The sequence below is a fragment of the Podarcis filfolensis genome (assembly GCF_964270895.1).
Source record: "Podarcis filfolensis genome assembly, chromosome: 4".
Classification (NCBI taxonomy): Eukaryota; Metazoa; Chordata; class Lepidosauria; order Squamata; family Lacertidae; genus Podarcis; species Podarcis filfolensis.
Genome location: NC_139607.1, coordinates 30,880,856 through 30,907,043, shown reverse-complemented (window position 1 = coordinate 30,907,043; position 26,188 = coordinate 30,880,856). Strand labels below are relative to the sequence as shown.

Genomic DNA, 26,188 nt, shown 5'->3' with positions numbered 1-26,188 from the left:
ATACAGGAATGTTTTGCAAGACATGGAGCTCAAACCCACCACCCGGAGATTAAGAGTCCCACACTCCTTGCATTACTTTGCATTTTATAATGATGCTTTAAAAACGTTGCGAGCCACCTTGATTCCCAAACTTGGGGGGAAAGAAGGATATAAATATATTAAATAAATATAAATAAAACTAAGCTGAGCTGTGCAACTCTTGAGCATGCCTAGCTTTGTGTCCTGCTGCAATTTTGAGTGGAGAGTATTTCACCCACACCCAAAAGTTTTCCTGCATACCCTGAGGGCTTTTATCACTGGAACACACCTACTTCTGCATCACCAATTCCTTATTTTGCAAGTCAGTCCCCCCCCCCCCACGCCTGGTTTGCTAACAGTATTACCCAACCAAGAGGCTTCCATTCAAGCAGCCCATGGGAGATAGTGGAATACTTACTTCAGACAACTTTTCCTTACAAAGCGGGCAGTATGGATTATGGTCCAGGCAACGTTCAAGGCATTTGAGGCAGAAGGTATGTCCACAGGGAGTAGCAACAGGTTCGTAGAATAACCTGAATGATTGTGAGCATTGAAAAAACAACTAGTTACACTTCCGTTCAAAGCACAACTCCAGATTTTTCACGTGCATTAATAAAGGCATATGTGATTTCATGAGGTACAAATAACAGCTCCCGAGTGTTAAGATACTCAGATATATAAGGTAGACGCCAAATTGCTCCTTAAACCAGGGTTGCAGGTGCCAAAACAGAAATTCTAGTTGCTATTTTGGGGCCAGACAGCTCAAAAGTCGTATTTTTCAATACGACTTTTGGGTTCCTGAAATTCTTTCTGATTTTGCAGATAGATGGATAGAATTCTACAAGATGTGGGAGTAGTGTGCGAAATCAGTCAAGATCCAAGGACCCCCAGGCATGCACCTCCAGATGGTGGAGACATCAGGCGCCATCCTGGCACCAGCAGGAACTCGCGCTGCGCTCCGCAGGCTTCAGGCGGCTATCCCTGAAGCCTGGAGAGCGAGAGGGGTCAGTGCACACCAACCCCTCTCGCTCTCCAGGCTTCAGCGAAAGCAACGCGAAGCCTCCAGAGCGCGGAGGGAGCGCTCCCTCTGCGCTTCGGAGGCTTCGCGTTGCTATCGCTGAAGCCAAGGAGCCTGCATTTGCTCTATAGGACGCACACACATTTCCCCTTAATTTTTGGAGGGGAAAAAGTGCATCCTATAGAGCGAAAAATACGGTATATGACTGAGAGCTCTTTTTAAAAAAGGAGTTTGAGCATAGCTATAGAGCACATATTCCACAGGAAATCAATGTGATGCCCTCCTGTAGTTTTTGTACTGCAACACCTAACTTCCATGACCACTGGCACGGCTGGCTAGGGCTGATGGGGAGCTGAGAGTCAAGAAACATCTGGAGGACCAGTGCTATTTTTCTAGAAAAAGAGGTGCCAGAACTCACTAGGAACACCTCCCTTGTTCACTTATAATGGCAAAGGTGCCCACGAAAGAGGTGCCTGCAAGGCCCTTTCAGCCAAGCTACACCCACCTGCTGTCGCCGATTTCATAGGACATTCCTTTGGCACCGCACCTTGTTGTGCTGCTTTCGGCAGAGACTGAATACACTCGGGAGTTCCAGGTCACTTCCAAGCATACCTGATCCCTGCCAAAATTAGCACAGCAGGGCAAGGTGCCAGATACGAGCAGCACCCAAAGGTAAATCCCCTGTCGCAACAGGAGAACCTGCAGCACACTCCAGACGGATCCTTTATCTTTGGCACTGCTTGAATTTGGCACCTTACACCATCACGCTGCTTTCAGTGGGTATAGGATGCACTCAGGAGCTCTGGGTTTTTATGGCATCGGGTGACTGGCAGGTCGGCCATCCTGTCAATGTGGCCTGAAAGTTGACCACTTTCAGATCCAGCCCTCCAGCTGATGAGTGGTTCCTCACCTCCGTGGGTAGATAGATTGATAGATTATGAATTAAATAGCTTTGTGTGCATAAGACAGGATCTTTCCCTCTTTCCTCCACCTTTAAAATGCCACACAATATTTTCCAAACAACGTTTAGTCCATTTATTGCTAATACCTCATGCAAAGGGAACACTCAAAATCAGATGCATCCACAAGGCTTGCGGGTATCGCTGTTAAGGGAAGAGAGCTGCGATTTTCGCAATAAGCGTCTCCATCTTAAAAAAAAGAGAGAACACACACACATTGAAAATCAGCAAGGTTTACTGAAGGGACCTATTATTAATTTTAATTGTTCAAGGTCATCCTACATTAAGAGCTTTTTCACTAACTAAACCAACATTTCACAAAGGGTTTGCTGGAGTACTGAAATTAGAGTATTATAGAGAAGGGCAGGCTAAAGTAGACAGCGTAAGGCACCCATTTTCCTATCAGAAAAATCATGCGTTTACATCATTTGGAATTGCTATCTCCAGCTCCGGAGGAACAGATAATGAATCAATTTTTCATATCTGAAATTGCTGAAAAACATCAAAAGCAAATGAAAGCTGCTGCAGAACAAAACCAATGAAGTTGGGTAACTTGTTGAATCAAATGAAGTAAATTCCAGTCCATGAAAGCTTATGTTACAACTAATGTGTTCATCTTTAATATGCCACAAGTTCATTGTTTTTGATATAAAAGAACAATACTGTAAACTGGGAGTTGCATCAAAACTGCTCTCCAGAGAAGGAACACAGGTCTGGCTGTAAAATTTCACATGTTGCCCACTTTATTGTTTATTGTATATGACCTTGGTGGTTAGGAGTGAACCTCTCTCTCCAAAGAGTTGTAGCTGGCATTTTCTTTAAACAAATTTCAGCAAATGCCGATGACACATTCTTTACTCTGGCTTCCGAGATGCATAATTTTACAACCAACCTTATTTATGTGACTGGACTTTGTCTTAAAATTGTTTTCAACATTGTGCTGTAATTGTTATCAGCTGCCCTTGGGGCCCTTAGGGTGAACGAACAATGAATTAAAATACTATTTCAACTCATAAAGTTTTTTTTTTTTTAAAAAGAATCTTACAAATTTATCACCAAGTATCAAATTAAATTCAAAAGCTGTGACACAGGCATAGGCAAACTCAGCCCCCCAGGTGTTTTGGAACTACATCTCCCATCATCCCTAGCTAACAGGACCAGTGGTCAGGGATGATGGGAATTGTAGTCTCAAAACATCTGGAGGGCTGAGTTTGCCTTTGCCTACTGTGACACATCATGTCATCCCACAGATGCTGCCAACCTGGTGCCTGTGGATAATGCCCCAATTCCCCAAATTCTTTAAAAAAACAAACACCTTCTACTATTTTAAGACCCTGATATATGAGATGAGGTGTAGCAACACCACTGTTCTCATTTTTCTGTGAAAAATTAGCCAGCTCTCCCCTATTCAGTGTTTTGCTTTGAGCCACACTCTAAGTTGAGAAAAATTCCTGTAGATACCCGAGTGTGAGAGAGGGAGAGATGAACACGTGTTGTGTGTGAGAGAGATGTGTGTTTGTGTGTGTGAAACAGAGAGGCATGTATCCATGACCTGTATGCGGGCAGCAATTGTGTATATGTGCATGAGAGAGGGGTGTGTGTTGTGGCCACCTGCCGCGTTTCTTATGGTTCTGGAGAATGCTCCCTTTTATTTGACAACAACAGCATGTGCGAGCGAGAGAAAAATCAGTATCGTGTGATTTTCAGAAACAGGCTCAGAAGGAAATGGATGACTTCCAGAAATTTTCTGGGGCAGGAAGGGGCAGAGAAGCAAATTCTTGTACTCTCTTTAATTATGCCACACCCCCACAGCAGCTATGTGCCATTGTGCCACATCTCCATGGCACAGGTGCGAATGGTGCCCACAGCACTTTCTCAAAATTCAAAACTTGCCCGCTGGTCCCAAAAAACGCTTAGTGACCCTTTTTCTACAGCAAGAGAATTCTCTTATTACATTAAACAGTGTATATATTACAAACTTTTAACTTTTTAATTTATAGTATTCATGGCAAAAATTGTCCAGGTGCTCTTAATGAAAAATAACCTACCAACCACAGAAGCAGAGTAGTGCGAATTTCCTTACAAAGCAAGGAAAAGGAGAGATCCTCATTCAAAAAACACACCTTTTCGAGGAATTTTGATAGGGACGCCCAAGCTCTGTAAATCCCCATCACTAGAAAACTTTCTTTTTAAGCTTGCACCAGGCAGACTGGAGAGGACCGTTCCCAAAGTTTTTTTGTTGTCTTCAAAAGAGAAGTCCAGTATATGATGAGAAACAGAAGACTCTGTACTTCGATATGCATCAGTCTCTTGGGACAGGTTTTTAGTTAGCTTCAAGCTGGCCTCCTGAAACAGATACAACAATAGCATCTTCAATTCAGGAACAGTTTCATAGACCGCTGTTGCATGACCTTTACAACTGCTGCTTATAAATCATCTCCTACCCCTGTTACATAAAAATGGACTAAGTGGATAATTATCCAAGTCAGTGGAACAGTGGCTCATGCAGGGCTCTATTTGCATAATTACTGGAACAGACGAGCTCTGGCTTGTATCTCAAGACTGCAAGTCTCCCCAGTATGCTTTAAATGGGACTCCTCAAATTTGCAAAACTTTACAGTTTCAGTTTTTTGTGGGCAATTTATTTCACTTCGTTTTCTTCCCATTAGCAAAACACTTCCTTTGTGAACTACCATGTTACTGACTTTTACTGATCTAGGACCAAAGCTGAGAAACTTCTGTACACTGTGCTCCAAAGTGCTGGTGTAATCACTTTGCCGGTGTATTCTAAACCTCAGTAAATAAAGAGTCAGATAGGGAGGTGATATTCTGATCCCCAACTTTTATTTTTGAAGCATACGTGTTGTAAGCCTTACCTTTGAGGTCTCTGCAGTTGACCCATCTTCTCCAGAAGACTGTGTGTTTATGCTACTTAGAAACACAGGTTTCAACCTTGTATACGAGGTCCGATTACAAAAAGGTGTTGTTAGATTATCGTGCACGTTTTCAAATGCTGGGAAAAACATCTCACACATTATCTAAACAAAGAAAAAAAGAGGGGGGAAAGAAACAAGTTTTGAAATGCTGTTGCAGTTACTCGGGTTAGAGTGGTCTTGGGGCTGAAACAATCTCACCCTATTCTCAGGACTTTAATAGAATCACAGAATTTGTAGAGCTGGAAGGAACCCCAATCCTCTGCAATGCAGGAATCTCAGCTAAAGCATCCCTGAGAGATGGCCATCCAAACTCTGCTTTAAAAACCTCCAAGGAAGGAGAGTGCACAACCTTCCGAGGGAGATCGTTCCACTGTCAAACAGCTCTTACTGTCAGAAAGTTCTTCCTGATGTTTAGTTGGAATCTCCTGGGTAAGAAACCCAGCTTGCAAATAACTTCTGGTTAGCAGTGCTGGGGCTGTGCCCGATGCCTGTGCTAATCAGGCTGCACATGGTTTTATCTGATAAAGTGAATGATTAGAGGTCTTTGACAGAACAGTATAATACACTAGAAATGAAGGAACTATAGGTTATGGGGAGGGGGCTATAGAGATCAGCTGCAAAGCTGCAGCTGTAGTGGCGTATGTGAGACCTTCACTGGTTGGTAAGCTAGATGGAGGTTAGATACGGTTTCAAAGGCTATTAGCTGCAGACCACGGTCTTCGTGATTATTTTAACCAGCAGGCAAATCCACAAGCCAACAGTGGCTATTCTTTCATTGGAATGATCAAGCTACTCAAGCTATAAATCCCTCTGCTAATTATCATGAACTGATTAACTTGGCAGTGAGAACCACACCCATGACTAACACACAATCTCACTGTTAACAGCAGAACTTGTGCATCAGAAGCCTTTAGCAAAACACAAAACGCACACCTGCATATATTATTCCCTGCACTGACCACATGCAAAGTTGGTACAGTTATCCTACCTTCTGAGCTTCCATTTTCATTGAGCTCCACTCAGGATTTAAGGCAACGCAATAAAGAAATTCCTTCAATGCTTCTTCAATCCTTCCTAACCCAGAAAGAGCTTGTGCTTTCACATAATGACCCTGTGTGAACATAACACACAGAAAAAACCTCAATGTATCTCAGTTTCAAAAAAATTGTGGGAAACAGTACGGTTTCTAACATGCATTTCGTTATTTCATATTTGCTACCCACAGGCAAACAAAAACTTTTGCCACCTCCCCTATAGCAGCTTATGAACCTTGTACCTTAGGCCAATGGGGTTTATTTCGGCAGAGTGCCTCTGCATCATAAAGAGCTTGTTGATAATTCTTCATAGCTGTACAAAGTTCTGCCCGCTGTGCTATTAACGAACATTTACAGGAAGCTGAAAAATAAGCAGCAGACGAGAAAATGTAAGGGAAACTTTTGTCTATCATTATTAAATCTTGCTAGTTTTACACAGGCACAATCAAAACATAATCAGTTCCTACAATCAGTTCCTCGCTCTCTTGTTTATAATAGCATTTGTTCCTTTTTAAGAATATGATGGTTGAGAAACACATTTCTGCTAAAAGGCTGCATATATAAAGCATTGTATTTTTAGAGCTATCTAGCTAATCGCCAGGCAGCTTTCAAAAGGGGTGTATGTGGCAAGTTCGAGATCAGTGTGACATCAGGTTCTGTAAGGATTATAAAACATGAGAACACTTTGGCATGCCATTTCACTATGACCCTTGGGCTTAAGTTCCTAGTAGCTGGCAAGCTTACTAATTGGTAATATTAGCTCATGGTTCACAATTCCTGAAGACCAAACTCTTCCTCTGCAAAACAAGGCGGCTTAGAAGCAACAGTATTTTTAAAAAAAATCATTAAAATGATTATTGGCCCTTCATCCAGATTGAGGCCATCAGTCTACTATTGTTTTTCATACATTATTATTTCTGAATTATATAATTTAAATTCCCAATGCATATATATTTAGGAGGAGGATTCTTTTGATAAAGGTTTTCTTTATATATACTAAAAAATCAGCATCAAAATCAACTGGAAAGTTTGGAACAGCAACTGCTTGGTTCGATGTTATATAGCCTTCCTTGCAAACAAATTAGGATGCTCAATAAGCAGCCAATATCATATAACCTCCCCAAAAACCTTGTACCAAAGCTTGTCTGGAAGTGACCTCAATATAAGCAGAGACCCCTCTGCTTCCCTTCAAAGATAGAGAAAAAGCACTCAAGGCTTTATTGGCTTCCTTAATTAAGTAACAGAAGGTCACCGGTGAAAACCAGAGCTAAGTCTCAACCTACTTCAGCAAGACTCCACTCATGTGATTAACATCTCTCTTAGAACTTTGAAGTCTACAGCTCCTCTTTGCCTCCCACAGGCTCAGTTCTCTTAGTCTGTCCTTAGAAACTGTACTCAAGTTTTGTGAACAAAGATGTTTTGAAAGGGAACTAATTAAGTAGGCATGTGACTAAACCATCTCAGTTCCTAATGAAAAGCTAGACAACAGGTACGAACAGATGAAGATGGAAGAGTGAATGACACCACTGATGGTCAAGTTATTGAATCACCTGCTAGTCCTTTATGCTTCTAGCAGGTACTCATGCCTTTTAGCAAACAAGTCAGGTAGACACTCTGTAAAATACTCTGATGGTTCGATCCTATGCATTTGTACTCAAATCTAAGTCCCACTGAGTTCAACAGGTCTTACTGCCAGGTAAATATGTACAGCAAGGGCAGCTAACCAGTGACCCTACAGATGCTGTTGGACTACAAATCCCATTATCCCACTGGCCATGGTAGCTAGGGCCATCTGGAGGATCACATCTGGACTAGCCACCCTGGTCGGTGTAAGATTTCAGGCTGAACTTTCCACACTCTGTATCAGCATTGTCCCCAATGCTCTGAACCACAGTTTTGCAGGCGTTTCTACATATGTTCTACATATGCTAGTGGATCTCTTAAGGTTTATGCTTTAAAAAGGGGGGGGGGATCTTTTTTCCTCCGTGAAATCTATAGCAATGAAGGGTGAATCAGAAAAGAAATATTTGGCTAACTTGTTGGGGGAGTCTTAACCATTCTGGTTCAACAAGGATCGCTCTTAAGGAAGGTGTGGCATGTTTTCAACAAGTACTTTAACATCACCTACGGAACACACACACAGTCTACCAAAGCTTACAAGGAACATGTGTTTTACCATGACTAACTACGTGACAGACATGGGCACTTAAGATATTTTTAAGCACAATTCAAAACATGTTTGTGCAAGCACAACGGAAGCGTTTTAAAACAGACTGAGACTGTGTATAATATGCAGTTACATCAGTCTTTCCCTAAATGTATTTTCTTCCCCCGCCCACCCCCAAGCTTTAAAAAAGCCTTAGGTTTAGTGAGGGAACAAATTGGGGAGAATCTGCTTATCCTTTCTCCCAATGCCCCTCACCTAGGCATTTTTTCTCACTACAGGGGGTAAAACCACATGCTCATCTATTTCTTCCTGTCTGGAACTACAGAGAGGAGATTTTGACCAGAAAGAACAGCTGGTAGAGGAAAGGTTAAGCAGAGCCTCGCAAAGCTCCTTTTGGACAAAAGATCCACACAACTTCGTGCCATGCATTATTTTGGCCTCAATTAAATTATATATACAGTTTGTTATCTGATCTCCACATTATGCCACCATAATGGGATACAAGCTGTGTGAGGCATATGAAATATATTTAAGGTTGTTTCCAGACAACTCGGTCCGAACATTCATCCTGATTCGTTTGCAGGGAGGTTGTATGAGGTCGTGTCATTTCAACCCTTATCCCACATTTTCCAGTGTATCTTCCCATCACTTTCCTTACTTAAAGAAAGGTTTTGGCTTTTGGAAGTGTGTTGGTTGTACAAGACTGCCGAATCCATTGAATTTGCAGGTGTGCGGCTGAATCCCACCCACAAAACAGCAAAGGTTGGGAGGTGACCCACGTTGTTTGATACTAGATTGGATCCGGGCATAAATGGTACTAGGAAACTACACTGTGCTGCAGAATGGGTTAAGTAACTGGCAGCACTCTTATTTCTTATGTGTAGATTTTGAAGAACTTTTTTGGGGTGGGGAGGTGGGGAGGGTTATATTGGAACAACATCCCTTTTGGCGATTTCTCCATAATCATGAGCGCAGACCAGCAACTGCTGTCAAAGTTACAGGGGGAAACCTATTTGCGGCAAAGAGGTAGGCTTTAATTAACCAGACACATAAAATAAACGCTAATATGCCAGAGCTTCCATGGGCTTGAACACTCATGCCGTTACGATTCATGAAACTATTCAAGTATGTCTGAAGCAAATCCTCACTTTATTCTGCACAGATCACGCTGACATCCTGCCCATTTCACAAAATGCTGTGCCAGACATTCTGCCCTGGGTGGGTCAGGATTGCTCCTAAACCCATATGCTGGCAGAGTGCAATGCCAGGCTTGCAGGAAATAATCACACTGGAAGCAGCAAAAGGAGACTGCTGGGGCCCTTACAGCACAAGGAGGGAAACTGGGCAAAGTTGTTGGTTTGTTGTTGTTGTTTTGCAAGGGGCAAGGTGGCGGGCGAGTAGAAAAATCACATCTCTACATGCTAATTACAGGGTTCCCCCAACCAACAATGACAAAACTCTAGTTCTGCAAAAGGAGTAGTCCAAGTAAAAACCGAACACAGATTTCAGTTTATTTGAGGAGGGATCATAGCTGAGTAGGAGAGCATCTGCTTTACATGTGGAAGGTCCCAGGTTCAATTCCTGGCATCTCCAGTTAAAAGGGATCACATAACAGGTGCTGGAAGACCTCTGCATGTTCATAGAACCATGCAGCTATTATTGTGAGTTTGACTTCGCTTGCCAAAGAATTGATGCTTTTGAATTATGGTGCTGGAGGAGACTCTTGAGAGTCCCATGGACTGCAAGAAGATCAAACGTATCCATTCTGAAGGAAATCAGCCCTGAGTGCTCACTGGAAGGACAGAGCCTGAAGCTGAGGCTCCAATACTTTGGCCACCTCATGAGAAGAGAAGACTCCCTGGAAAAGACCCTGATGTTGGGAAAGATGGAGGGCACAAGGAGAAGGGGACGACAGAGGACAAGATGGTTGGATAGTGTTCTCAAAGCTACCAGCATGAGTTTGACCAAACTGCAGGAAGGAGTGGAAGACAGGAGTGCCTGGCGTGCTCTGGTCCATGGGGTCACGAAGAGTCGGACACGACTAAACAACAACAACAACAAATTGGTTGACAGTTTTGTTCTCTCTTACTGGAATTAGCTCCAGTGTATAGGATATTACTGATGCAGAGGATACAGTGGATATACTGGGATTCATGATTGCACTGTGACTTTCTAGAATAAGTAAGGAATGTTTTCACAACATTTCAAGGGCATCTTTAAATAGAACTCTATTTAATTCCCATTACTACAGCGCAAGAAGAAAACTAGATTTAAGAACCAATAAAACTGGTGCAAGGCTTATTCAGAGAACGGTATTACTAATTATTAATGCAGAACAGAGTGAAGTAAATTTAACATTTCATTTTTACTGCATTCAGCCTAAAAAAAAGTACTGCATTTATCCCTAAAATATTGCCAGTGTTGAATAATCTTCACCACCACTACAAATTTTCCGAGTTATAAAAGGGAGTTGCAAAAAATATACCAGTTTATGCATCTGCAAGGTACATCTAAGTGCAACTAAAAATGAATGTTGTCTGTTATAGCAGGAATGCAAATAAAAAAACATTACTGAGGCTTACAGTGAAATAATTAAAAGTATAGGTGACATCATCATAAACTTGGAATAGGGCAAAAATTCAAAGCAGGGGTGTTTAACCACAATATACAAAATTAAAGTGAGCACAGCCTGCTGCAAGAAAACTTTCCCAACATGATTCTGTTTGCACCCTGCTCACCCAGGGGAATGCTAGATGGAGGGCTCACTCTATGGTAGAAGTCCAAAATCTTAGGCTAGTGTCCTTTTCCTCCATGGAATCCTAGGGGTTGAACTACAACTTCCCACTATTCCCAGCATAAAAAAGAAATTAGCAATATCCATGCCTTGCCATAGTCTTTCCCTCATACTAGAAAAAACACTTCTCTCAATTAAAAGATCCCTTCACTGGGCAGGCCATTATTAGGAGGCTGGGAAAGAGGGAATCAAGTCCTTTGAAGGACCAGGAGTTCAGTAAGTACCTTTCAAGGGCATTATTTTTTTAAGGGAGAATTAGAACCAGCAAGAATAACTTTTATATGAGCTCAGCAACTTCTGGCGGAAGTAGAGCTGCCACACTTCAAATCAGCTGAAGCTTGAAAACTAGTTCAAGGGTAGGTTGAAGAGAACTGCATTACAGTAGCCCAGAGGTGTTGCTACCAGGGACATGCCAAACATCTAGTTGTGTAGTATCTAGGTCGATGTGATGCAGACAGCTGTGTGCTACTCAAAAGCTGGAAGAACGCATTACTGGTCATGGCTGCCATTTGGGTATCATGAAACAGCTACAGGTTCCCAAGGTGCACGCTTGTTCTTTATTTTTATTTTTTTATTTTTTTGAATAACCAAGTTGAATTTATTCGAACATGTTACAGGACTACAGGAAATCAAGATTCGAGGAATCTGAGGACTCTGATTCTGAAGCCTCGTTCCACCGATATGTTTGTTCTTTATTTAATTGAAAGGAGACTCCCATTTAAGAAAAGGCCCGCCGCCCAGCATCAACAGGTCCATCTTATCTGACTGAACTTTAGTTTTCTCACCGCTATCCAGTTCCTTATGAATCTTATTCATGGAAGACCCTGCCAGCCTGGATATAGAAGGAAATCCCTAGAAGACTCCATGAAGCTGTCTCACTCGGGTGTTAAGAAGCACAGGCAGAACCTTGAGAAACTGCACAGGATTGTCTCCTACATGAAATGGAAATACCACCTTCAGGAACTGCCCTGCAAGGTAGGTACAGAAACATTGCAACCGAGTGCCACCTCTTAGCAATCCTCAACATTCCAGAAAGACAATCACTGCCACTGATATCGAAAGCAGAGATCAAAAGTAATCAGCTTTCCCCCACTCAAGCAGGTAGTAGTAATCCACCTACGATAAAGGAGTAATTAAAGGCTCGCCAACTCCAGATAATCCCATCTCACCCAATACAGAAAAAATCCCATCCAGAGTGTGACCGCCCCACACACAACTGCCTGACATATATTGGGACAAAGCCCACACTTGTCATGGGGTTCCTGGGTTTGTTGAGAGTCACCAGTTAAGGAGGTCTCAATTGGAGATAAAAGTCTCCCCATATCCACAACCTGGGACAAATCCAGCAATGTTCTGTCAAGCTCCATCAGGGAGACCAAGAGGCAATCAGTAGACCGACCGGAAGGCCTATTCTGCCCCAAGCTTCCCCTCTTATGGAATGTCTTTTGTAACCAGAAAGAATAAATAGTTCAGTAATATATAATCAGGTAGTCAGTTGCACCTGTAGTGTTTACTTGTGGTTAAAGCATCATTAGGAGTCTTTTAATTGTATGTTGCACACCCAGCCTATGCTGTTAACAGAACAGTCATTCTAGAGCTGCTCTCTAAGTTCATTCTGTATAGTCCATTCCTGTCTGGCCTACATTAACCTTCTGCTGTCCCAGAAGCAACCATGTTTTTTCAGCAGTGTTTATCAACTGCTAAAAATTGTAATAAATGCTGGCTAAAACAAAGGGAAGCGTAAGAGTAGAAGCGCAGGTTCATACCCAGGAGCTGCAAACTAGAAAGCCAGCCATCACACATGTTCTTTATCTGCCAAATGCTTCCACAAAGGCACATGTCTGTCCAGAAATAACAGCCTATCACTTAAGTCAGGATGGGAAAGTACAGTAGGAAATGGCTAACCTTCTATGTGAGCAAGATAAAAGAAATTCACCTGGGGTGCATTGAAGTCATGTCAAGGCTTTGGGATATACTACTCTTAGATTTCATAGAAACGTTACCTAATTACTGTAGTAGATTCATCGAGTGTGGAATCTATTTCCCATTTAAATCAGTGGTAACATTCCTAGCTACCTTTAACAGATGACGGTTGAGCCATATGCGTACAATTTTATTTTATTTTAAACCAACATAAAAATGTAATACAGCTTCATAAAGATGAGAGCTACTGACAGTCTCTAGGTAACCACAACTCCCACTGCATGATATTTCTTCTGTGCACGTGTACTCAGTGGAAGAGCGGATTTCAGAGATGGCAAATGTGATGCTTTTGAAAAGGAGTGGGATGATCAGTTCTTTTTCTAAAGGTTGCATCAACCCCATTTTAAAACACCAGACACATTTGTCTGCTTCTCGGTCACGTTGAGGCAGTATAACAAAACATTTTAAGCTCTGATTATCACTTCTTTTTTACGTTAAATCTGGCAGGCTCATTATTATTATTATTATTATTATTATTATTATTATTATTATTATTTTGTGAGGCAAGAGGAGGAATGAGCAAGAGGCAAACCCCTGATTGCCTACCTAAACCTACCTTGTATTAAAGCAGAAATTAAATATTTTGTTCAAAGTGGATTGCTCCGGCCAGTTGGACAAGCAGCGCTGAAGACAGCATCTGTAGGCCTGACCTTGAAAAGATTACGAAAGCCTGAACTAAGACCTAGGAAAAGACACAACATGCTTGCTGGCTCAGGGAATGCCTGTAGTCCAAAAGGCATGTGGGACATCTTTTCATTGCCACGTGAACAATGTTTGCATACACATTATCAAGGGAAGCTAGGGAAAGAAAAACAAACTTACATAAGCACTTCCAGTTATATTTTAACCAATTCTTTAAGGGGAAAACAAAAAACAAAAAAACCCCAAAACACTCTTTCAGTTATCCTTGCTCTGTTTTGTTGTGAAAAAGAAAGAGGTAGGAGGAAAAGGGAGAGATGGCCAGATAAAAACACTGTGAATATAATATACAGTGGTACCTCGGGTTACATACGCTTCAGGTTACATACGCTTCAGGTTACAGACTCCGCTAACCCAGAAATAGTACCTCAGGTTAAGAACTTTGCTTCAGGATGAGAACAGAAATCGTGCTCCAGTGGTGCGGCAGCAGCAGGAGGACCCATTAGCTAAAGTGGTGCTTCAGGTTAAGAAGGAACAAATTAAGTACTTAACCTGAGGTACCACTGTAATGTTCCATCCATGCCCCTATCGTGAAACAGCACAAACCATTCACAACGATAGGGCAGTGGCACAGTGAATTGCTTTTTTCAACCCTCAGTTTTGAAGCATGCCAAAGAAGTGTCTGGCCCAACAACATGTGCGAACATATGGCACAGGCTGTCTACTGGAAAAGAAGACTCCACACCATTAACCTCAGCTGGGAAGCTGCATAATACCAGTCAAAGTATTTGTCTGTCGGTCTGACATTGTCTACTTGGACTACCAGCAGCTCTCTGCTGGCATAGGGAGAGGAGTCTTTCCTATCCCCTGCTCCCTGATTCTTTTAACTGGCGACAGCAGGGGCTGAACCTGGGACATTCTGCATGCAATACACGTGCTCTGCCCATTGAACTATGCTGCCTCCACCAATGGTTCCCAGGGGTTAGTTCTTCTACCTCAGCCCTATATACCTGAAGAAGCATCTCCACCTGCTGACGTCCAGCTTCGAGGGCCTTCCGGTGGTTCCCTCACTGTGAGGTTACAGGGAACCAGGCAGAGGGCCTTCTCAGTTGTGGCACTCGCCCTGTGGAATGCCCTCCTATCAGATGTCAAGGAAATAAGCAACTATCTGACTTTTAGAAGACATCTGAAGGCAGCCCTGTATAGGGACTTTTTTTAAATGTGTCATGTTTTATTATGTTTTTGTATCTGTTGGAAGCTGCCCACAGTGGCTGGGACAACCTAGTCAGATGGGTGGAATGCAAATAAAACAACAACAACAACAACAACAACAACAACAACAACAACAACACTGACTCATCTCTGCCCAGCAGCATTGGGCTTAAGGAACAAAATCCTAAGGGGTCCCCATTTTGGAAAAAGCAGTATTTGTATTATGCGGTAGCTCTAGAGGGTTTTCTGAATCTTCCAAGTTGTAAAACTAATGTTTTCCCCCCCTGGGGGAACGCAGGGGTACGTATACACCTAAACATTTTGTGAATCTTTGTACTTTTGTCCATTTATTGTATTTATTTCCCCCGATTTGAACTATAAAATGGTGATTCTCCTGAGTCAAAATGAGAGTACCTCTAAACATATATTTTTTTTAAGAAAAAAAGCACTGGGTAGAACAAATTGCTTTGAATCTTACTTGCTTTGATGGCTTTGATACCTGCCATCACTGAAAATTACCAAGCATTTATTTTAACACATTTATATCCCACCTTCCCATGACTAACAAATGACTGAAATAAAACCACACAAGGTCACATAAATCTCCCCATCACTCTAACCTAGGTAAAACGTGTGTTCATATAAGATTACAAAGATAGTCACCTTATGGACACACTGTTAAGACAATAGTCATGGAAGACTATTTTACTCGACAACAAGTGATCACCAAAGAAGACAAAAATTAGACAATGTGGAAATGTAGCAGAACTTTTCCTGCTATCAGCAATAGTGATGGGCACATTATCTCTGGGACATGCCAGCTCTATCATGTATTTAACAATAAGTCTCTTTCCAATGGTAATTGAAACACTCTATTCCAAATGGCTTGACACGGGGTTTTGTTTTTGTATCTGTATTAATTACCAAACAGCTGCAATAAACCGTTTATTCAGCTGCACGTGACCTGCAGGAAGCAGGCAGCTTAGTGCAAACCAGCAATGGGCATATTAAAAGAGGTCACGAAGTTGCTGAGAGCTAACAAGAGCTGAAAGGATCAAAACCTCCTCAAGAAAACCAACATTACATTCCTTTATCCCATATATTTCTACCTCCAAGAAAGTGTGCGTAGGATTGCAGCTTTAGTGTTATTCCTAGCTTTAGAAGCAACATGTAGGAAGCGAACCAAGCAGTTAACACAAAAGAAGAAGAAAAAGACCATATTCAGGAAGAAGAGGAAGAGAGAGGAAAGGGGCAATAGTGGTTGACTTAAACTTAGGCACATAACATAATGCAACGTTGAGAAAATTGCATGGCATTAGCTGGTAGAGATAGCTTCTCCCCACTTCTGCATGTAGTCATAAAATCGTAAGAGTTCAATACTGAATAAGCTAGGGTTATAACTTCCTTGCTATTAGTGCAGAGAATTTAGATAGTGTTATTTCAACTGTTACACATGCAGAAAACAGGCCTGCAAGGTAGGCTTGCTAAGCTGCAATATTGCCACCTGGTGAATTCATTGCAGAGGTGAAATTTAAAGCAAGCACTTTCCAATTCACAAATTTAGCCATGAAGCTACAATAGCTCAACCTTCCAAAACATTTCAGCAATTGCACACACACAACCGCTTTTTAAAAACTGAACAGAGTTTTTCGAGCTCCAGAGATTGCACTGTACCACATGCTTGTGTTTGCCTTTTTAATTTATTTACAAAAGGTCATTACATGGGGGAAAGATAGCAGCGTCCATATGGGTACCACCGTGCTCGACTATGCAGGGAAATGTTTATTTATTACTGTCAGAAGGAAAATGAACTGACAGCTGAAATTGGAAAGTCACCTTTATGCAGAACCACCACCCTGCGCTGAACACCCAGCATCCAGCCAATTTTAGCTCAACCTTTAACATCTGAGCAAAATCGACAAGGCAAGCCAGTGAAGAGTACATTGAGTTGAATGTCTCTTTGTTCACATTAAGAAAGAAACCACTTGCTTGCACCTCTAATTTTCTCCTGTCTACCTCCACTACTATTTTTAGGAAGTGCTCCAAACAGAGCATAATCTACTCCCACATTTCCCCAAAAACACACAGGAAGAGAGGAAAGGAAATGTCACTTCTGAACTATATTACACATGCACCTTTAGTCCAATATATTTCAGAGCTTCCGGGTGATATTAATTAAATTTGGCTTTGCATGTTCCTTAGCTACTCTTGGTGCTCTTCTTACCTCAAATAACGGTGTCAACAATATAAAAGCAAAGTTACAGTCAAAAGTCACCTCCTAAAGTAGTTCACACACTGAGACACTTAAACCAAACTGGGTTGGGGGGGGGGTGGAATCTAAGAAAACAGAGTTATTTGCTACTGCGGCGCAGGAATGCCTGCTGAGACACACAATGAAGGTCCAAGCTACAAAAAGCTATCTAGGAATATAATAGCAGGGGGCCTATTTATAGCAATTTAAGTTGGGCAAAAAAAAATTCTTTTTAAAAAAAAACAACAACAAAACTCAGCAATTTCCCTTGTACTATCAGACAATCCTGGTACATTTATCCATTCAAACAACTTCTGTGAATCATGCCAGTTACAATGCCAGGAGTGTCCCTGCAGAACTGGCATTATCTTATTTCAAATTCTAAAAGCAGGGCCTGTTCTTTTGTTGTCTAGCATTGTTGGGGGAGGAGAAGAGAAGCCTCATTATACTGCGCTTCAGTCCTTTTTTCCTCTCATTACACCATTTCCCCACCCCCACCCTCTTTGATTCATTTTGGGTTTTAAAATCCAGCATCTAAGAACTACCTTCAATCAGGTGTCATTTCTGTTCTCTTTTTCTAAAATAAAAATGGCTCTCTCTTCTTTTTTTTTTTACTGCCCCACATTACTCAAAATTACATATAGGTTAATACTGGAAGGAAATGTCATTTGGGAGGAGTTCTACAAAGAAAAAAATCACTGTACAATAGTAGCCTGTCACAAATTACACAGGAAAAGAAACAGAAAGACAGAAAAGAACAGAAAGACAGAAAAAGAAAGAAAGAAATCTGTTGGTGCTTCTGGAACAATCTAGAACAGGGGTAGGCAACTTAAGGCCCGGAAGCCGGATGCGGTCCAATTCTCAATCCGACCCGCATGTTTTTACATGAGTAGAATGTGTGCTTTTATTTAAAATACATCTCTGGGTTATGTGTGGGGCATAGGAATTCGTTCATGTTTTTCCCCAAAAAATATAGTCCGGCCCACCACATGCTCTGAGGGACGGTGGACCAGCCCACGGCTGAAAAGGTTGCTGACCCCCTGATCTAGAATTACTAAGTCACCCTACTAAATCCCACTTAAGAACTCGTTCAAACATTGGTAACCAGTATGCAACTAGTTGCTGAAGCTCTCTCTACTTGCCAGTCATTTAGGGATGCCTCAACTTAGATAATCGCTGTTGCTATGAGGATTTTTCTCTTTCTATAGTTTTTGCACTGTTCCCCATTGCACCAAGATCATCTTCAAGATGCTGGTCTTTAATTTCCAGCAATCCCTACCTGGATTTCTTTTACAACCTCCACTTTCTCATTTGCTCATTCCAACCCTCTTGTCTCCTTTCTCACCTTGGTGTTTCCTGCCATACACAGAACTGAATTCCAGTTATTCCATCACGCTAATGCTTCCCCCTACAAATCCCCCTTCCCTGCAAAACCCCACAGCTTCCACAGAGCATGTTTAGGATCAGTGCAACCAAATCATCACCCCAATATTCATTCTATCCTTTTGTGAAGCCCTGTCCTTATTTCCAGGACTGGATCTCTCCACCTTGATGGTCCAAACAGCACCAAATAGGATGCGAGAGCTTAAGAACTAAAACACTGTAGTACAGAACAGCACGACACTTGCATTTGCCCTAACAGCTCTTTACATTTTTCTCTTTGAATGCAGAACCCTGGGAATGGGCTTTCATAACCTCATTGGTTTCTATCAAGATGAAGTTTTGAGCAGAACAGAATTCTTACAAGGAGTATGGCTTAGAAGAACCCGTCCCCCACCCCCAAAGAGGAGAAACTATCCTTGGAGGTAAACATCCTCTTATCACCAGCTGTATTTAAATCTTTTTACAACAGAAAGACCTTACGGTGCTTGTACAGGCATGTACAATGCTAATAAAAATGGCCTTATGCAGGGTGCATATAACCCCAAAGTAAGCTTGCATTTTCCTGCCAAGTGCTGGGAAAACTTTTATTCCAGACTTCTGTGCCTGTTTTGAAATCCAAAGGTAGAAGTGGAAAGGTTCTGCTCCCCACTTCACAAAGAAACGCAAGCCAAAAGCTTGCCACACACCTCGCGATAAACTACCACTTGGTTGGTTAGTAAAGGGCTGTCACCACTGGTTTTCTCAGACTTCAATTTTTCCAATTCCCCACAAAATGTTTAATTGTGTTATCACAAAAGCAACGCCACATTGCTTGCAAGGAGTGCTGACCCAACTCCTTGGGTACTGCTTAAGTGAATTTTGAAGCAGGCCAAAAACTGGACTATTCTTCAACTAAAGAGGCTTCCCTGTGTTCTGAGCTTGCAAAGAAGCAGGATTAAGAATGACGCTGCTTCTGCACACTGATACAGGTTTCATTCTGGGTCCTTTTCCAGGTTCTACATTGCATTTCTAGATATATTCCTAATGTGTTTTAAGTGTGCGCCTAAATTTGTAATGGGGTGGGTGGCAGGGAACATAACAGATGTATCTCTGCAAACACAGAGGTGTCGTGCAGGTACACGTGTCAAGCAAGCTGAGACCAACCGCAACTCCCTGTTGAGTGTACACTTGATGACACACTCCACTTCGCTTGTGCACAATGTGCGGAACCCCGATCTAGCCACCAGCATACAGTCTGACATAAAGCTCCCCCCGCCCCTCAAAATAAAGAAAAAAAGCAATGTATGATTCTTGTTAGCTTATCCAAGCTGGCTGAGGCTTGTTCCATATTGCAATTTGTTGCCCACAAGCCAGCAAAGGTTGCCAGCTTTGATTTAAACCGCTGCAAGTTATTTCAGTGATCAAACCACCATTTTGCCACGCAGAAATGTGAAGGAATGGTTCTAATGTGCCTCTGACTGCCTATTGTCTCAGAGTAGAAACATCAACACATTTTACATAAGGCTCTTTTCGTCACAGACCAGGGAAAAGGCTTTTCTAGAAATGCTGCAGGATGAGTCATAAACTGCAAGGCAGTAAAGCATTTCACTGTTGATAACTTGATGCAGTGTGATTAAGCCAGGCTTTGTTTTCCTTTTTGTTCCATTTACCAGGCTGCTATCTCGCCCATTTTAAAGTATAGGCTTGTCTGTGATGCAGCTAGGCTATGTATGTATAGTAGGAAGTTGTTTATGTATGTCACTGACCTTCTGTACACAAGATAGCTCTAATCTTATGATAGGCAATGCTGTGTAACACAGAGAGAGAGCTTATTCACCTTGTCTAACTGACGTATGTTTAGGAAAGGCGTAACTTCAGTTAGAGGTCAAAATCGCACCAGCTTCCCTAAAATCCATCTTTCCCCACTGGAGTTCCAGTGACTAACTTCCTGTTTTACCCTCTTTACCCTTTGCAAATACTTATTTACAGCTTGCTCAACATACTCGCATAAGAGAACTCGACTATTGGAAGGCAACTGCAATTTTGTGGTCCTTCCTACTGAGGATGGTCTCTGCAGAGCCATAGCTAGAGGTGGGGTGGGGTGTCTAGCCAGGGTTTAAGCCTCTGGGAGAAGCTGCCAGAGGGGTGCCATTGAGGCTCCCAGCATGTCTGGGCTTCAGCCAGAGAGGAAGATGAAAACGTGATGGCAGCCTTCCTTCCCCTTTACCCATGAAGCTTAATAATAATAATAATAATAATAATAATAATAATAATAATAATAATTTATTTATACCCCGCCCATCTGGCTGAGTTTCCCCAGCCAGTCTGGGTGGCTCCCAATCAAGTGTTAAAAACAATACAGCATTAAATATTAAAAACTTCCCTAAACAGGGCTGCATTCAGATGTCTTTTAAAGAGAAGATAGCTGCTTATTTCCTTCACATCTGAAGGGAGGGTGTTCCACAGGGCAGGCGCCACTACCGAGAAGGCCCTCTGTCTGGTTCCCTGTAACCTCACTTCTCGCAATGAGGGAACTGCCAGAAGGCCCTCGGCGCTGGATCTCAGTGTCCGGGCTGAACGATGGGGATGGAGACACTCCTTCAGGTATACAGGACCGAGGCCGTTTAGGGCTTTAAAGGTCAGCACCAACACTTTGAATTGTGCTTGGAAACGTAGAAGGCTCATTTACAACACACTGCAGGGAAAGGGAGAGTTGGAAAATCTGAAGAGGCTGTGTGGCTCTCCCCAGTGAAGCAGAAGATAGGATCCCCTGTGGGTTTGCTCAGGTTTGAGAAAGAAATTCTGGAGGGAGGGAGGGAGGGGCAGGAAGCTGAGGAAGAGAATCAGATGGACTAGATGAACCTTGGGGTACCTTCCAGCTCTACATTTATATAATTTTATGATCTCTTCCGAACTTTGAATGTGTTGAGTCATTTTACAGTTGAGTCATTTTACAGACTATACATGATCTACACACAGGAAAATAAGGGGTGTGTGAGCATTTTCCTTGCCAGAGCCAGTTCCCTGGCAAGCTCTGGTATCTTCCTTACTTTTACAAACATTTCTAGCAAAAAAGCTGTTATAGATCCATACTTCTAGTGCAGCCTCAAACTAAATGCATAGTTCCAGAATCAAACTTTCAGCTGCATTTATGTGCTGAACACTCCACTCAATATTAAAAATACAGATCCAAGTAGCCTTAGGTGTGTTATCAATCCTCTGGCAAAACAATATTTAAAAATTTTAAATATTAATATTTTAAATATTAAGTATTAATATTTTAAAACCCTTTAACAACCCATTGTGCATTATGACTGCTAGTATTTAGGTACTGTTTCACTGTCCATATAAGCACTGGGAGAGTGAGAAGATGAGTTTTTAAAAATCTCCCTAAACCTGAGCTAAATGCTTTCCAGTTTGAGATGGGCCCAAGAAGGATCACAGAAATCAAGTTTTCCGAGGGGAAAATCTATTTGGGGATAATGATCTGTGTTAGGTTTTAAACAAGTACTTTTCAAAAATTTATCCCAAAAGTTTTATTCTTAAAAAAACAACCCCGCAACTCATTACAAAACTGAAAAATGCAGCATTGCTTTAACGCTTGCGAGAGAAAGATCTTCTCCATGGTTAAGTTGACAATGACAAAGGAGGCACAGCTAGGTAAATCAATTCCACTGATTTGTTTTACTGGGTTAAAAAGAGGGCACTTTGGTATCACAATATAGAGATAATTCAAGATGCAGAGACGTACAATTACAGAAACTTTCCTCATATCAGAATGTGTTTTCCAATGAAACAATGAGGCATGAAACAAATGTAGTTTTGCTGCTTGACATGACAAAAAGGAAGACAATTTCAGCTCCAATGGTTCTCTCTATTATTGCAGGTATGGGAAGCCTCTGGCCATCCAAATGTTGCTGAACAACATCATCCATTGGTCCCAGCAAGCACAGCCAATGGTCAAGGATGGGAGCTGCAGAGGTCAGCAACGTCTGCAGAGCCGAAGGTTGCCAACACCTGCTCTACTTGGGAAGGTTTTCGTTTGTTATGTCTAAACAGTTGCATGTAACGATAGCAAAATAACGACTGAAAAAGGAAGGAAAAACATATTTCCCTATATACAAGCTCTGTTCCCAGCCTACTGAAGTCACCAAGAAAGGCCCAGCTCCAAAAACTTTGAAACAGCCTATCAGAAGAGAACCAACAGTACTCCTCCCTACTGGCATTTCAAAAGGTCAGGATGACCTGTGAAAATTTACACATCAAGCATACACAGCCAAACCTGGAACCATGGCATTCTAGAGTGTTCCAGACTCTCTGATTCATGCATTAATTCACACACACCCATATTTCTGAAATTTTAACCACAACCAGCAACAGTGAAACTTTCACTCTGCCTGTCCAAATGCACCTATTTGATGTTTCTGGAGACATGGCTTCCTTTTCTTAGTCACATAGATACCAAAAAGGTTTTGAAATCCATCTATAGTATGCAATCTGGTGGTCTTACAGTAAGCATGTCAACATCTTAGGTATAAGGTTCGGAATGTGTTTAGAGAAGTCACACTCTCTTACACTGTGTTGTGATGATGAGTATTCAGGGAAACAATATTATGCAATTCTGATGCTGTTCCCAGAAATTACACAGAATCTATTCTCAAATTCTCGATTGTCACAAATCTGTAGATGAAAATAGAACGTTGTAAATTCTTTGTTTTTTACAAAATAAGTCCTCCATCTCCCACCATGAACAAATGAACAACACACAGATAATCTGCAGGGTGCCCAACTGCGTATCCATAAGTTCTGTGGATACAGTAGCTGCTGCAAGTTTTGCTTTGAATTGTAAGGAAGTCCCTGAGGTAAGAGAAGTAAGTCATTTATTAATTTCCCAAGGTTTGGATAAAGACGATTGACAATGACCTTAACCCACACTGCAAATGTTTTAGAGATTCTGCCAAGCAGGAAGTGTCATCTTATATATTCCCAGCTATTTTGTGGCTAGTCAAAAGGCTGGCAGTGAAAATAGTATGTACCTACTGGGTACTGGCAGGGCAGTAGATGAAGATGTATTGCTGCATTAGAAAAGGTATGTGACGAGGAAGGATTAGCTTGTATCTTCAGGTGCACACCTTACACCCTTTCTGAGTTTCCAAGATGCTGAAAGCCCCACAAACCTCTGTGTTGACAATGTCACAAAGCATTACCACACCTAGGCTACAATTACATTTCAACTTTCACTATTATACAATTTAAAAACTCTCTAGAATTATTTCCCATAAAGCTGTTCTTACTGGTGCCTGACCAGTCAAATGGAAGTCAGAAACCAATACAAAATAAGTGGCTTTAGTTGTGCTAGAGAAAAGGAAAGCTAATTTGAACCTCTTGAGCATAGATCTGAGCCACAAGGCACCAGGATTGAGAAAACCATGTGGGGTATGAACTTTTCTAACTCCTGGATGAAAATCTCAATTTCTCGCAGTTGCAGAGGCCCTTAACATTCTCCACAAAGCAATGCACAGAAGATACAATATGTGTTCCGATGTCGACTATTCCCAGTATTTGCTCTCACCCCTGCCTGACTTCAGCTGGGAAGCATCCTGGGGCTGTAACTGCCAACCCTCAAGAGCACACCTTACCTCATTCTAATAAACCCCATGGCTTCTTCTGGTCAATGCTAACAAAAACCAAGTTTTTTTTACTGAATGGGCAAGGCAGCTGGAACCCACCTAAACAGAATTCATTTCCCACATAACTTGAGAAGGCAAATTAACCCTTTACCCAACACCCCAATAAGTGTTTCGGTGTTTGGAAGGCATGTGTATTGGGGAAATAGGCTAATACACATGCCTTCCAAACACCGAAACACAACTGCGCCTATGCCGCAGACCCTTCTGACCCCTAGAAATTATTTCACCATTGGGCTGTCACACAGCCCAAGCACGACAACACAGCAGTTTGTAAGAACTGAATAGATTCCCGTTCTCCTTCACAAACTGCAACAGTTGGGAGGGGGGCGCCTCCCAACAGAATATTGGGAACCCCAATTGCACAGTGCCAGGAAGCACAAGCTTAGTGGGGGGGGGTTGTTTCTTTTTTTAGAAAGTGACACACTTCCTCCCACTTTCTACACTTCACATATAGTTTGCAAAAACACCAGGCAGTGCAGAAAGCGCCACAACGCACTTTCCACCCAGGTGTTGAGAAGGGGCCCCTTATTGTCGAATTCCTTCTCAAGGCCTGGCTGCCCAGCGTTGGCAGAAACACCCACTCCTGGAAATGGCCCCCATTACACTGCGCTTTCTCCCCGTCGGGAAATCCCTAATCCGCTTCCCACATAAGGAAGGGAGCTCAGGAACGCAACTGGGCCTGTTTCTCCCCTTGTAAGCCAAAGCAACACAGGTCGGGTATGTGGCGCAGCGTCGCCGAGCATATTGACAAGGTTTTTGCCCTTGCTGCTTCCAAAGGCAACAGGGAAGCTTTCTTCTGTGGGGAGGAGTCGGGCGTGCGCGACGGCGAGCACTCACCGAGGTCCAGGGCCTGGTTGTACTTCTCCAGGGCGGGCGCCAGCTCCTGCCTCTCCTTCAGCGCGTCCCCTTCGGCGCCCAGCCGGCGCGCTTTGCTCTCGGCCGGGAACCACTTCTCCAGCAGGCTGCCCAGGACCACGTTGACGCGGGGACCGGCGGGGGGCTGCGCGGCCGGGGCAGCGGCAGAGGCTGGGCGCCGGGCGGCGCAGCGGGCGCACTCGCCTCCGCCGCTCTGGGCGCAGCGCTTGCAGTGGGTGTGCCCGCAGTGCAGAGTCACCGGCTCGCAGAGCAGGCGGCGGCACACCGGGCAGCCCAGCGGCTCCGGGGGTCGGCAGCAAGGCGGGTCCGCCAGCGGGTCGTCTCCCTCCGGAGTTGTTTCCCCGCCGCCGCCGCCGCCGCCGCCGCCAGGCCCCCGCCACGGCGGCAGGCGCAGCTCTTTGTCGCGGAGGCTGAGCGCGAAGCTCTCGGCCAGTTCGCGCAGCTCCTCGGGCCTCAGGCGGGCCAGCCTGGCGGCGGCGCTGTAAGCATCCAGAGCCTCGGCCATGCGCCCCGCGCGGGCCAGCGCGTCCCCTTGGCGGAGGCAAAGGCCCCGCTCGGGCTGCGCCAGCTCGGCCAGCTGCGAGCTCAGGATCTCCGCCGCCAGGGCGAACTGCCCGCCTCGGAAAGCCTCCTCGGCCACTTGCAACATCTCCGCGCAGGGACCGCCGCCGCCGCCGCCTCCTCCTCCTGCCGCCGACGGGGCCTGGTGGTGGTGGGCGCGCTGCTGCGCCTGCTGCCCGAGCGCGGCCCCCAGCTCCATTTTCGCCGGGTTGGCTGACTGGGTGGGTGTGGTGGTGGCGGCGAGCGCTCCTGCTATGGCTTCATCGTCGAGCTCAGCGCCTCCGCGAGGAGCAGGAAAGCGGAGAGGCGGCCCCTCGCAGCCGCCGCGCCTCGCTCAAGGAGCCTGGTGGCCGCCAGGGCTGGGACGGACGCCGTTATGAAAGGGCTGCGCGGGGGGGAAGGCGCGCCGCCAGCTCCGTCTGGGGCGTCCCCCGAGGAGAGCGAGCGCGTCGGGGTCAGGGGGAGGAGAGCAGGGCGGCGCTGGCCTCGCTCCCGGAGCGCGCCAGCAGGCAGCTGAGACTATTCCGGGCTCAGGCGCTTATGCAACGCCGAGCGGTTGTATAACTCGGTCTCCCCGGCTGAGGGCAGCACCGCCCCGCCGAGCGCCCGCCCCAGTCCCCGGCCTGGTGAGCCGAGCGCACATGCCCTCCGACAGCCGCTCCGCCCGCAGCGCATGTGTGTGTGACGG

At 43.8% G+C, this 26,188-nt stretch overlaps 1 protein-coding gene across 1 annotated transcript in view; it reads right to left on the bottom strand.

Annotated features, from left to right (window-relative positions):
• LONRF2 (LON peptidase N-terminal domain and ring finger 2) overlaps nt 1-26,123 on the bottom strand; it is a 38,062-nt gene extending 11,939 nt beyond the window's left edge. The window contains exons 1-7 of the mRNA XM_083610626.1: nt 24,901-26,123; nt 6,208-6,326; nt 5,920-6,042; nt 4,872-5,033; nt 4,119-4,341; nt 2,085-2,184; nt 437-551 (exon numbers count right to left, since the gene is read on the bottom strand). Coding sequence (XP_083466752.1) covers nt 437-551; nt 2,085-2,184; nt 4,119-4,341; nt 4,872-5,033; nt 5,920-6,042; nt 6,208-6,326; nt 24,901-25,699 — 1,641 coding nt within the window. The 5' untranslated portion in view covers nt 25,700-26,123. The remainder of the gene's footprint in view (nt 1-436; nt 552-2,084; nt 2,185-4,118; nt 4,342-4,871; nt 5,034-5,919; nt 6,043-6,207; nt 6,327-24,900) is intronic.
• Nucleotides 26,124-26,188: the final 65 nt, after the last annotated feature.